Genomic DNA, 14,070 nt, shown 5'->3' on the forward strand with positions numbered 1-14,070 from the left:
TGAATTTGTCTCTCTTGGAGTGGCAAGAAGTCCTATTGTTTAATATTGTCTAAGTTCTCTTGTGTAATAAACAGGTTTTTTCCACTTTTTTCCTCCAGAGGTATTTTCTCCCGAACTGGCTGGGGGGAGGGGCCAATTGACTCTGCTTTCCCAAAGGAACCCTTTTGTGGGGGGGGAGGGGAATTCTTTCCCCAGACTTGCCCTGAACCAGGACACTCCTCCACAGAGAAACATATCTACTTATTACAGTGCAGAACGAAGGCATAAAAAAATTACTTCAGTAACTATCACCAAAAGCACAATGAGCTGCCTCCTTTCTGTTCTATAGCACATGTTTCCAGTAAGATTGCTCTTGCTTGGCGCTTCTGTACTTATCTAAATGCTGCAATTGGACAAGGTAGTCAAAACATCGAGTTCTTACACACAGTTGTGATGGTATGCCATAAAGTAAAAGAAGAAACAGGCTGCAAATCTACACCTCTGGCAGAAAACATGACCTTGTTCTTGCTTTCCTTTTGTGTAATCAATGCCAAATCATGTTTGGGACTCTCAAATACAAATTAAATTACATGTTGGCTACTGCTTAAGACAATTTCATGTAAGAGATCACCTTCTTCCTACAATGACAGCAGATTCATGAAAGATACCAAGGCCACAAGAGAAAAATAAAAACAAAAAGAAATAAACAATCCAAAACATTGGCTAGATTTGCAGTTGTTTGAAAAAGTAAGGAGTTCCCATGAGTATTTTGTGCCCTTATCTCTGTGTAGAATAAAACCTCCTCCACTTCCACCTGCAATGGTACTACCAAAGGTGAAAAGCCAAAGAACTTCCTTTCAAAACACACCAAAAAGCTCAATGAGTGCTACAAGGTGTAAACTGAACTAAGATTTAGTTAAATGCTAAACTATGACCCCATCTAACTTCTGCTAAACAAGTAACTGCCAAGATGTCACCCATTCAATGCACAACTAAACTATATGTGTTACTACTGAATTTACACACAAAGTAAGATTTCCTTAAGTGCTCCTACATTATGTGATGGAAGGTATTTTAACTTTTTCTTGCTAATCAAGTGATTTTAATAGTGCTGTTCAGCTTTGAATTTATTCAATAACTTACAGATGCTTTTTGAACACAGGAATTTTGAGACACAGTCCTGAAATCTAGTTGTATGACCCCTCTGTGTAATCTTGGCCTGTGTTATCTAGATACATGTTCAGACACATGGATACACTTCTGTGACTTCCAAGTTAAGGGACTTTTTTTAATAAACAAACGCATTTAAAAGCAGAAAAACAGACAATCAAAAAGGATACGCAGTTCCTCTGATGCGCTTGATTTTTCCAGGGTCTGTGAACTGAACAGGCTGCAAGACCTTTCTCACTGGACAAGTAAACAGTATCTCTCCACCCCCTTTAGGAGGCATTCCTCTTCGGTTGATCTAGAACAAATAATGGACGAAAACAAGCAGGTTAGTAAATAGTACAAAGAATGTACCTACACACCCCAAAATTACACTTATATTTCTCATAGAATAAAGTGTTTTAAGTAAGGACATTATGTGAACACAGGCAAGAAAACCACATCCTAAAAGCAGAAATGGATTTTGCATCAAAACTAAAAGCAGGCATTGATTTCTTTGTTCCTCTCAAGTAAAGTAAGGAATGGCTTCTTAATAGGAAACAGTGCAAAACCAAACAAAAACATCTTAACAAAACAACCTTGGCTTAAGACTTGTCTTTAGTAGCAGATTGCAGCTTGCTGCTGAGGAGACTAGAATGATTTGATTTGAGCTCAGTTGATTACAGCATGGTGCTGATAATGCCAAGGTTGTGGCTTTGATTCCCATATGAACCATTCACTTAAGATTTGGATTTGATGATCCTTACAGGTCCTTTCTAACTCAGAATATTCTGTGTGTGAGGGACCAAAATGAACTCATTCCCACTAGCAGGTCTGTCTAGCCTGACCCAGTCCCACCATTCCAAGCCAAGGATGGAGCTGGGGCATGGGCCAGTGAATGGGTCTGGGTAAGGAGGCCCACAGCCAGACAGGGCAGGGCTGTGGCGAGCTGAAGGCCAGCCCTGCTAGAGAGTCACAGGAGCAGAGGCTGACAGTGCCAGGACAATGACATGGGCACTTGGGCTGTGGGCAGGGTGGGGGTGAGGGGTGAGCCTCTGCAGAGCAAGGCACCAGCAGGCCCCAGTAGTGCAGCCAGACTCTTCACACATTTCTCCCACCTAAAACAAACCCGAATGTTGTTTTGTATCCAGATTTACTGGGCCTCTGAAGACTGTAGTCTTCAAGAAAAGCTTCTTTCCTCTATTTTCCAAACTGGAAACAAACCCCAGCTACCCAAACAGAGATTCAGCTCTCCTACAGGTGAAAAAGGTTAAAGATACCATTTTTAATTCCTAGCCCCAAGCATGGGGCAGAATGAACAAGCAGAAATAAAAAGATAATAAATGAACTGAAAAGCAACAAAAAGCAAAAAGGTTTCTCAGTCTTCTTTGGAGACTAAGGAAAGTCACTACTTTCTCCTTACCCTCTCTATCACCATGTGGGGCTCATAGCCACAACTAATTATCTGTTAGAGACAGAAACCCACAGCAAGCACATGGCCCTGTGAAGTACTGCAGGAGAATTTCAATGCATGCTTGAAAAGAAAGAAACAAACTGTCTTACCTTGATTTCCAGACTTTCACCATCAATTCCGAACTTCTTCAGAAGAGGCAGAGCTGTTGCCTTAAGGACATCAACCTGTGGAATACAGAATTTTAAGAAAAGACTCTCTATTGGAAGTTAGGTTAGTCAGCAATTTAAAAAAATCACTAAATTATGAGGTGACTAACAAAGACAAGTCTTCTTCATGGAAGGTATTTTATGGGAACCCATGGGAATGCAGCACAGAGAACTTCATCTAGTTAGCCTACCACAATACATCATTACTAAAAAAAAAAATTCCTACAACAAATTATTGGCAGATAGAATTTCCTATTCTGGCTTTTTTCCTCAGCCTGATTTTGAATGCCATTATGTAAAACAGCTTACTTATTTCTCTGAACAGTGAAACATTTCTCTGAACATTTCTATATTATTGAGAAAAGAATATTTTTCTGTCATTAGGAAAAAATTCCTAGAGCTAAACAAATTAATGCAAGAACCACTGATTTTTTTTTCAATCATCACTGCAAGAGCAGACCCTTGATTTAGCAGAAAGATCATTCTATCAGCATCTTCTTTTTACCTGTTTCTAAGAAGCTTATAAGTAGCTTCTGTTGAAGCACTTAAAAGAATCTGAAGTAGGTAATACATCATCAGTGTACTCTCTTTTAAGCCAGGTGCTCACCAGGTCCAGGTCTGAACAGAATTATCCTTGTCATTGCTCTTCCTAATTCCTAAGACTACAGGGACTGCCCTCCTCTTCCCTCTTCTGAAACTTCAGTAGTATTGCCAAACGTGATATAAATTATTTAGCAGTGCAACAACACAAGGAGTTACCCAAGACAAATAGCTGTGGATAGACAAGATCAGGACAGCATGACCAAAGAGAAGATAAACACAGATGAAGGAAACAGTCATGAGGTAGACAGCATTTGAGGAGGTAGATAAAAACCACCCTCTTTCCCACGCCTTCAGCCAAAATTCGTAATTCTTGAAGTTCACTTTCTCTGCTTTGAAGAGAGTGCAAGCCACTGACAAAATCGCAGCACATACCTCACCTACAAATCTGTGAACATTCTGTTAGTGGTACCTGAGGAGCTATGAGTCTATGTTGTAGTTCTCATTTTCAAATCCTGCTGGACATCATATCTCCTTTCTTACAGAAAGGTATTTGGTGTTGTTTTTAGCATCAATATTTGAATGTCTACATTAAAATAAACAAAACTGTAAGCCAATGCTTAACTTCTTTTAACTTACAAAGTTTATGTTTTTTTACAGTCAGGCTACCTTGCTTTGGCCCTTCAGTAGTATTCATTAACTATACAAATTTGACTTTTGGAGTGGAGTCTTTACTAACATGCATGTGAATACCACTGGCAGAAGTCTCAACAAGCTGATCTGGTTCAAATTAAAATTACACAATGTTTCTTCCTCCTTCTCATGAAACAAAACATACCAGTAAAAAATAAAAACTTTACTTTGTAGGTTAAGAACTCAAAAAACTTCAAGATTTGTTGTAGTTTTCAGTCCTCAGAAAAATTTCAGGCATAATACTTTGAGGTACCAGACAGACAAATAATAAGACTGACTTCCAATTTTGCTGCCTAAACAGAGGAGGGAATCAGCAGTATTTGAGGAAAGGCTGTTCTGCCTTGCAGACAAGCAGGAAGTTGGGCAGGATGTGAAGCAGTTCACTGAAAATCACAAAACAGCAGCTGAACTGAGTTGTAAACCCATTTTTCCATCCTTTTGCCTATCCTCAGCCACAAACCCCACCCCTTAGCTCCCTTTGGAGAGCAGTTATTCAATTTCCAGAAAAGACAGAATAACACCAAGTTGCACTGAAACAGATGTATCATACAACTGATGATATACCTCACCACAAATGACAACATTCTAATTCCCATAAATACTGCTTATTTGCCAAGTTGTGTAAATGCAAATCACTTATTACTTCCCTTTAAAGAAATCTACAGTAGCTAAGAAAAAGGAAGAAAAGTAATTTTAACAATCCTTTATCCATTGCAAAGATATAAAGAAAAAAAAACAAAAAAACAAACAAAACACCTAGATAGAGACCCTGCAGCACATGGATACCTGCAAAAAGGAAAAGCACCAGTTGGCCTGTATATCCATTGGCATTGCACCTATCATTGAGCCCCACCTAACATATAACATATACTGTTATGTTTTGCAAAAAAGGGCCTAGACTGGGAGAAGGGGGAAGGGAAAAAACAGAGTTCAACAGGAAAAAAAGAACTGTGGGAAGAAAACTCAGTAGGAAAAACTTCTTGTTTTCTACATACAACTGTTGAATTCTGATTAAGAGTGAAGATTATTGCTCCTAAGCTAAAATTTAATATACTAGTCTTATGTCACCATGACAGTCATTTGAACTCAAAGCCCCATGGTATAGCTGTAAAAAACCTTCAACACCTGGAAACACAAACATCAAGAATGATTACTCTAAAACAAGTTATTCCAGCTATACCTAAATTTCAGGATCACAATACATAGAGAAGGAAAGGAAAATAGGAGCTATCATTTGTGTGCCACCTCCATTCCCTCCAAAAAGGCACGTTACAAAGGGCATCCTCTGCATACATAATCACTATACAGAGAAACTTTAAACTGCCTCAACCCAGTCCCACATGGCTGGTCACACAAACTACCCAGGGTCAGATCTCACCAGTGACAGCACAGGAAAACATGTTGCAAGTGTAGGCTGTCAATGAACAGTCCAGGCTGGTATTCCAAAGGCTTATCTCTTCCTGACAAGTGAGAGTAAAGTAGCATTGCTTTCACCCATTTAGGATGTATCACTCACACAGTAATAATACTATGCAGTATTATCACAGAATCATAGAATGTTTTGGGGTTAGAAGGGACCTTAAAGATCATCTAGTTCCACCTGCCGCTGCCATGGGCAGGGACACCTCCCACTAGACCAGGTCCCCATCCAACCTGGCTTTGAACACTGCCAGGGTTGTGGCATCCACAACTTCTCAGGCTGATTTGTTCCAGTGTCTAATGATATACCAAATAATATGGATAATATTATTATTAAAAATGTCAGCACTGTCTCACTTGGAACAACTGCATGTTCAGTGGCCACAGTACTCTTTAGGAGTGATGCCAATTGTCAAAGAGCTTTCCATTGCACCCTATTGGAGGGCTGTTAATGTATGTAAACAAACACCACAGTAAACACATGCTCTTATTACTCCAGGAACACAGCCTGACCTGTGCCTCACTGAACTCAGCTGAAGTCTTTCCTTCTACAAGATGTCCTTTAGAAACTCTTCCTCTGACCTGAATCTCTTCTACTCTCCTTACAGCAAGAGATCCACAATATTCCCTTGCATGCACCTGACATGGAGGTCTCTGGTGAAGAGCAACCTCAAACCACACAGCAATCACATCCCACAAATACTTCTGTGTAAAAGGCTGTGTAAAAGCCAAGATCTCACTGCTGAAAGCAGATTTCACAAACCCCAGTGGGTCAGCCTACCTGTTCACTGACACCATGAGAGAAAGGTCACAGTTCCCTGGTTGCACACGTATTCCTGCTACTTGCCTCTCACTGGCTACAGTTCTTCATAAACTGCTCCAGTGCAGATTCCCCATGAGTTCACAAGTCCTGCCAGCAAACCTGCTCCAGAATAGGCTCCTGTCTCCACAGGCCTGCAGGTCCTGCCAGAAGCCTGCTCCAGTGCAGGCTTCCCATGGGTTAACAGCCACATTCAGGCATCCACCAGCTCCAGCGTGGGGTCCTGCACTGGCTGCAGGTGGACATGTGCTCTGCTGTCAACATGTATGGGTTGCAGGACAGCTGCCTCACCATGGTCTTCATTATGGGCTACAGGGGAATCTCTGCTCCAGTGCATGAAACACCTCCCATTTTTCACTAACCCTGCTCTCTGCAGGGCTGTTTCTCTCACATATTCCCACTCTACTCTCCAGCTCCAGGTTATTCCACTGTTCCACCCCCCATCTCTTCTTCCTTAAAGCTGTTACCCCAGCAGTGCTACTGCCACCACTGATGGGTTCAGACTTGGCCAGCAGAGGGTCTGTCTTGGAGCCAGCTGACATGGCCTCTGTTGGAGGAAGGGGAAACTTTTTTCAGCTTCTTACAGAAGCCGCCTCTATAGCATCCCAGCTCACAAAATCCACCATGCAAATCCAATACAACCCACTAAGCTGAAACAGAGAGGTTGCTACATGAAGAGCAACCCACTGTAGTCACACTGGTTTGTCTTTCCACCTTTGGAAAGCAGAAAGCATACAGATAAATAAACAAAGTCAAGCACCTCTTTTTGGGCAAGCATAAGTAAAAATTGTTCACTGAGTTTATATACACCCTCTGTCTACTGAAAAATAAAAACCAAAATTTATTTTGTGCTTTTAGTCTCAGAAACCAGGAGACACATATTTTATACAAAACAACTTGTAGAAGTCCTCTAAATACATTATTGGTGTGCACCACGATTACTGTTTACTCAGGCAAGTTAAACAGACATAAGCCAGGGTGAAATCAATTTTAGATTTGGTATTCAGTTACAACCACTTAACAAGTATGAGCTGAGTCACAGTAACTGAAGTTGTTACTGTGTTGTCACTAAGAACTAAAACATAATTGCTACGATAGGACAATGAACTTAAGACCTAACTGCATTTGATTTAATTTCAGGGTACAGAGCTTGGGAGTCAGCTGATGTATGCCGACCCACTTGTCTGAGTTTTGGCAAGTGTAAGCACCCTTCAAGCACAAAGTGACCTCAATTCTTGCACCCATTTGAACTAAAACAGTTTAATCTCAGGCCCATGTGACTGATGCCCAAAAGGAAATAATTTCCAGAATCAAGACTCTGTTGCTTAGATGACTGTCCAAATTTACTTGAAAGCAATATGGACATTGGATTACTCTTCATCTCCAGATTATGCAAGAATTTCTCCATTGTGATTAAATCGTCAACAAAAAAGGAGTTCTTTGATTCTTACTACTTACCAGTTACAGTAAGTACTTTTAATCACAATGACAGAAAGGATAGCAAAAAATAATTCCTCTTTTTTTCTTATAGTGCTGTGTAAAACCCACTTTGATCATCCCTTGAGTCATGGGGATGTCTCACAGAGCCACAAGTGAGGAAGTTTTTTAAATGACCAGAGAAACACAGCTGGAAAGTAATAAATTCGAGCAGGACTCAGGGGCTCTGGTAGTATCTATAGTTATACTTCACAGGTATTTGTATTCATTTAAACTGGTTAAATTTTCAGATTACAATGTGTCCTTAATTTACTCAGAGGAAAACAGGCAGTGTCCAATCACCATTCAAAAAGTAAAGAGTAATGCTGTTCTCTAAAGGCAGAATTTTATGTTTGGAGTCTTTGGAGAAAAATAAAGACCGTGACCACTAATCATTACTTCAGCATTCTGATCACGTTTCCCACAGCTCATTTCTGTAACAACACTGGTACAAAACAAAGGACTACATATCAGTAATAGAAAACAAGGCAAGCATTTCATAGCCATTTGACCTACCACACCTTCTGGCATGCTTCTGAACAACCAGACAGTTATTATATACTTTTGCTACTGTAATTGACTAATCACCGTGTGACTCCTGTTTCTAACAGAAAGAAGGCTTGACAGCAACAGTGGTATGACTATGTCCAGCATCCAACAGAAGAGAAAGATTCCTTCCTTTTTGCACTCATGTTTTGAAGACGCTTTCTTCTTTATAGAGTAAATACATGTGTGGGGCAAGAGAAATAATCCATTGTAATTCTAAGAGAAGAGGAGAACCAAACCTGTGTCAGGGCCTAACAATGCATTTAAAAGGAGTTTGCAGGGGAGAAGACAGAAGCCGTACCGAACTGAACATCAGTTCAGTCAGGAGTATTACAAACTGAAGTTCAGAATGTGATACACTCTAGTTTAGCAGATGCTTTTTTGACTCAGAGAGTTTGCTAATGCAGCAACAATGGATACTCCTGGATGTGAGGGATGACAAAAATTCAATATGTTTTAGACACTTCTTCTCAATCTTGTTATTTTAGGGGGAAAAATATCCTTCTCTGGTATTTAAATTTTATTACTTACTGAAGGATCTACTTGATCATTTGTTACTCCCCTCAAGACAATCTTCAATGGATGCTTCATGAAAGGTGCCAAGCAGAGCAGACTTTCCAAGTAGTAGCCAATACCACGACTGGGGCTGCAGTCATGTTCCAATGAGCCTCCATACAGAAGACCAGGCTGATAATACAAGGTAGTACCTGGGGAAGAGGCCAGGGGAGCAAACCAAATGAGAGCACTGTAAAACGCTGGCCATTGAAACGGCACAAAAATACTTTGCAACAATATAGGAGACAAATTGGAGGCAGAAGACGATATGGAAGGCTATAGCACTTCCAGCACACTATTTACATGTCTGCAGCTAATAAATGGGTCAACACATGACTGTCTGTCTGTCCTGCACATCATGTTCCTCCTTTCCCCTCCCTCTAAAGCCATAGATCTCTTTAGCAATCTATAAAATGCTGATATAAACAACTATTATTTTCCATAGAAGCTAAACCTTCATCAGTACATGAGGTCATTGGAATCTTGGCATATCTGATGGTAATTCATTTGCCTTACTTACCAACAAAAGATGATTAGAAACCGTAAGAAAAAAAGAAAAAAAACTCAGACCAGCTGAGGTTTCACATGGGATGCTTTTCACTCTAATCCAACTCTTTTGTAAGCATGAATAAGCAAGCAGTCTGGCTAAGAAGTTTGCCTCTGTAGAGGGTAAATCTTCTTTTTCTTCTAAAAAAAATTTATTCTGGTACAGAGGAACCTTTGCCCACCGTGAAATCTTGCATACCTAACAAAATACTAATTTTAGTTCTTGGGCAATAGAGCTTCCTTAGCTCTCTGCAATATGGTGGAGCACTGACCTTCTTGGATGTGATCAATTATTACAAATGTTGTCAACTTTGTTATTTCTGATCTTCTCAGTCAATCTTATCTGAACACCTACCTCTATCAAGATAAGACTTCAATTCTACTGCAGAAACTGATAAATCCTGGAGACCAGAACAGATAAAGTAGAAAGAACAGATCTCACCTGTTTGGTTTATTTCAATCCGTGAGCCATTGGTCACTTTGTCAATCAGGCGAATAAAACTTGCTTCAAAATCTAAGGAGTAGAGCACAGACAGAATTGTAAAGTTTCTTAGAAGTTCAACACCTTACATGTACTTTTACCCTTTCCTGCTTTTCATGACAGTAAGGCTAGTCTCACTCTTCAAGCTCTGGTGTAATGCCAGCACATGTGAAAAGGCAATTCTCTGTAAAAACAGGGATGTTAATGTGAGCCTCCACACTTACAGGCATCTCAAATCAATTGAGATGCCCTCCGATGTGGCAACTAGACTAGTCACACTCCTCTCCCTGGCACACAGCACATAATACAAGGGGACATTTCTGACCACAGTGGCTTGAGGGATTGCACTTGTCCAGGATAAAACCTTTGACAATTTACATTTTGCTCAGTACAAAGCAAAACAGACAAATCATAGCAAACAGGACCCCATATACTGAAGCATGACAAGCTAATAACAGTTTCACATTATTCTCTATAAAAGTGTTAGCTTAAAAGAAGGGGATATTTGGACATGAAGTGCTACTGCTTCATATCTGTTCCACAAACAGAGTTAGTTGTTTGCAGACTCTAAAATTTTCCATTTCCAAAACAGTTTTGGACATATTTAGAGCTAGAGAACCAAAAGTCTTCCCACTACCTCTATTCTTGCTTACTGTGTTCACTATACTATAGCAGTTTGTGTGGAAATAATTCCTCAAGTTTCCCTTGATTGTGTGGATTCTTACCCAGAGACAATGAAAAGGACAAGCAAATTTAAACCAAAATAAAACAAAAAATACCAACCAAAACAAAAAAGGAAGTAACACAAAGAAACAATAACAAAAACCAAACAAACAAACAAAAAACCCCAGCCAACTGAAAAAGGCCATTCCAGGAAGAATATGCTAGTATTCTAGTATTCCAACATGGTACAGGCTCAGTATCAAGGAAGATAGGTAACTATATGCAGAATTCAAATTAGTTTTAAGAATTCAGTTAGTTTTAAGAGCTGACAGCATCTGCATAATTGTTTGTAGGCTGCAGAACTCCCTTAGCAATAATCCTGTGTTAATTCTTACACAGTAATCAGATTTTTCTTTCTGTATGTGACTCTAGGATGTCATAGATATTTAAACCACAGAGCTACCTGCAGGATTTACAGTTTGTCAATATTTGTATAACATGATTGATGTCTCAGTCACACAATACTGGTTCTGCTCTCTTTCTAAACTATGACAGCTTATATGCTTACAAAGTTTACATGACATTATAAGCACCGGGGCATCTTCCAGTGCAAGAGTGCATCCTTGTGAGCACACATTTCACTCTTGGAGAACACCAGTAGCAGAGTTTACTAAAGTTCCAGTCATGAAAAGCAAAAAGACCAGCATGTTGAATTATCTATTGTTATTATTTTTCTGTTAGAATCATAGTTTACACTTGAACCCATACTTTAAAAAGTAAATTCAATAACTCTTTAAAAAAACATGGCAATAGCTACAAACTTGACCACCACCAAATGCTCCACAGTGATAATAAATACTTTGGATCGTGGTAAAAGTTAAGTCAAGCACACAAGAATGCTTTGGCAGTTTTGGAGCAGACTTTTTAGCTACACACTGAAGGCTGTGTAAAAAAGTAGCTAAAAATTTTAGCTACTCCTCCTCTGGAGGCAGAGAAGCATCTACCCCTGTTCTGAACATCATAACAGGGGTCCTTCCCCAAAAAATAACTGAACACCACAATAATGTTTCTTTCTGAAGCTCTACCCTATTGTTTTCTTACTTCAGTTTATGATGGAGTTCATCCTTGGATGCCAAAGGCTTTGTATGAGAATGACGATGGTACTCCCTAAGAAAGATTTCCCTTAAACAAGTCTGCAGAAATGAGAATAAATTATTCACCTCTTTCACCTTTTGTGTTTCAGAAAACCCTGACAAAAATCAAAGCATAAAACGTGACCTATTAAAACTGGAACGTGAGCTCCCACAAGCACAGGGAGCACACGACGCTTGGGCGCGGACACAGGCACGCGGCAGAAACGACGGTCCAAGAGACCGGGAATTAATTCTGCCATCCCGACTGCGAAGCCACCATCACGGGAACGCGAACCAGTTCCGGGGCTGTGGAGAGGCTCCCGCACACGCAGTGAGCCGGTCAGAGCCCCGCCTGGCCGCTCCCGCACCGCCTCCGCCAGGCGCGGAGCGAACGGCGCTGCCCCGCGGGGCGGGAGGGGCGGACGGGCAGTGTCCGCCCCGTCCCACCGGGGCGGCTCGGCAGGGCAGCACCAGCCCTTGATGGCCCACTCTGAAGAAAAGGCGTGACCGTGCAGAAGGGAGGGCTGCCGAGCCGAGCCGAACCGGCGGGACGAGGACGGTACTGCCCCGTTTCCCCCCACGCCGCCCCGCCCCGCCGGGCATCGGGGGAAGCTGACAGCAGGAAGCGGCGGGTGTGTCACAGCCCCCCTGCTCCGGCCTCCTTCACCGCCCCTGCCCGCTCCCCCGCCTTCTCCTCCTCCTCCCAGAGCCCCGCGATCCACGTGTGACAGCTGCACCCGAGATGGGTGCGCGGAGCGCTCAGGGGGAGAGTGCATCCACGGGAATGCAGGCGGGTCCACCCTCCTCGGTGGGGCCCGCCCAGATGGAGCCCGGGCCGTCCCAGCTTTCAGTGGGGGTCTGCCCCTGCCCGGCAGCAAGTCCCGGGCACAGCCGCCGCCGGAGTTCCGCCGCCCCCCGACCTCCCGCCCCGCGGCCGCGGGTGCCGCCGCTCACCGCGGAGACCGGGGTCCTCCTCCTTGGCACGGATCTTGCGGATCTTCAGCGGGCGCCCGCTGAGCGTGGCCAGCACCAGGCGCTGCCGCAGGAAGTTGCATCCCGTGTAGCTGAGGCACTGCGCCTCGCCCGCCGCGCCGCCCGCCATCCCGCTGCCCACGTGGTTGGGAACAGGAAGCGCTGGGACACCGGCGGGGGCAAAGGGCAGGGGGCGGGCGGACGCTGGGAGAGTCGCACCGCCCCCGTGCTTCGCAGCCGTCAGGACCCGGCGCGGACGCTCGGCGGTGCGGCCGCGGCGAGAAGGGCTGGGCTGAGTTTGTCGTGGCACGGGTGGCAGCCTCTGCCCTTTCCTCTGCTCTCCCAACCTGCGTGTTTTCAGTTGAAACTTAAGGAGTGTGGAAGTGTCGGGAGATGCGTCTGACCGGAGCCCGGCCACCTGCTCCTCCGCTGCTCGTCCTGGGCTCTCCTTCGGCGGGCGGGTGAAGACGGTCCGCAGCGGAACATGGTGTCCGCACAAGGATACTGCCACCACATCGAAATGGGTCGGTTCCTAGGAATATGTTCCTTAGGCAGTACTTTTCAGTAATTTATCCCTGGCTACCTTAAGGAAAACGGGCGGAGGAATGAGTCCTGCTCGTGGTCCTTGGGATAGCCTGTTTGCTTAATGACAGAGTCCTGCTGTCCTTAAGGAGGAGACCGACTAAAGCTTCCAATCTCTTATTTTAAGAGAAGCATCGATTACAGTGGAAGTGTGACAATGTCAATTGTTAGGCTACATTTACGTGCCCATGAAAAGAAGCTCCCTATAATGAAATAGGCTAGTTGGAAGGGATGTACAAGAATAATTTAGCCCAACTGCTTCACTTCAGGGCCAACCCAAAGGTAAAGCAGGCTCTTAAGGGCTGTGTCCAAATGCCTCTTACACAGTGATAGGCTCAGGGCATCATCAGGCTTGACCACCCTCTCTATAAAGAAATGCTTCCTAATGGCAAGTCTGAACCTCCCTGGCCCAGCTTTGAACCATTCCCACTCATCCTGTCACTGGATCCCAGGGAGAAGAGATCAGCACCTCCCTCTCCACTTCCCCTCCTCAGGAAGCTGTAGAGAACAAGGAGGTTGCCCCTCAGCCTCCTTTACTCCAAACAAGACAAGCCCAAAGCCCTTAGCAGCTCCTCACAGGCCATGGTGTCCAGTCCTTCCACCACCTGTCTTGTCCTCCAGACACCTTTGAGGACCTTCCCATGGTTCTGAAATGGTGGAGCCCAGAGCTGCACCCAGCACTCGAGGGGAGGCCCTGCCCTAACACTGGACACAGTGGGATGGTCACCTCTTTAGAGTGCCGAGGTTGCTGCAGTCACTTTGGGTTTGCTGCACTCAGGATGGGTTTGCTGCACTCCCTGTGGGTTTGCTGCACTCAATATGGGTTTGCTGCACTCACTATGGGTTTGCTGCAGCCAGGATGGGTTTGCTGCAGTCACTTTGGGTTTGCTGCACTCAGG

General features: G+C 43.4%; 1 protein-coding gene across 1 annotated transcript in view; it reads right to left on the reverse strand.

The window, feature by feature from the left end:
* RCL1 (RNA terminal phosphate cyclase like 1) overlaps positions 1-12,749 on the reverse strand; it is a 33,601-nt gene extending 20,852 nt beyond the window's left edge. The window contains exons 1-5 of the mRNA XM_053932771.1: positions 12,572-12,749; positions 9,783-9,854; positions 8,771-8,946; positions 2,689-2,763; positions 1,320-1,444 (exon numbers count right to left, since the gene is read on the reverse strand). Of these exons, the coding sequence (XP_053788746.1) occupies positions 1,320-1,444; positions 2,689-2,763; positions 8,771-8,946; positions 9,783-9,854; positions 12,572-12,719 (596 nt within the window). The 5' untranslated portion in view covers positions 12,720-12,749. The remainder of the gene's footprint in view (positions 1-1,319; positions 1,445-2,688; positions 2,764-8,770; positions 8,947-9,782; positions 9,855-12,571) is intronic.
* Between the last annotated feature and the right edge of the window lie 1,321 nt (positions 12,750-14,070).

This window comes from Vidua chalybeata, chromosome Z, assembly GCF_026979565.1.
Source record: "Vidua chalybeata isolate OUT-0048 chromosome Z, bVidCha1 merged haplotype, whole genome shotgun sequence".
NCBI lineage: Eukaryota > Metazoa > Chordata > Aves > Passeriformes > Viduidae > Vidua > Vidua chalybeata.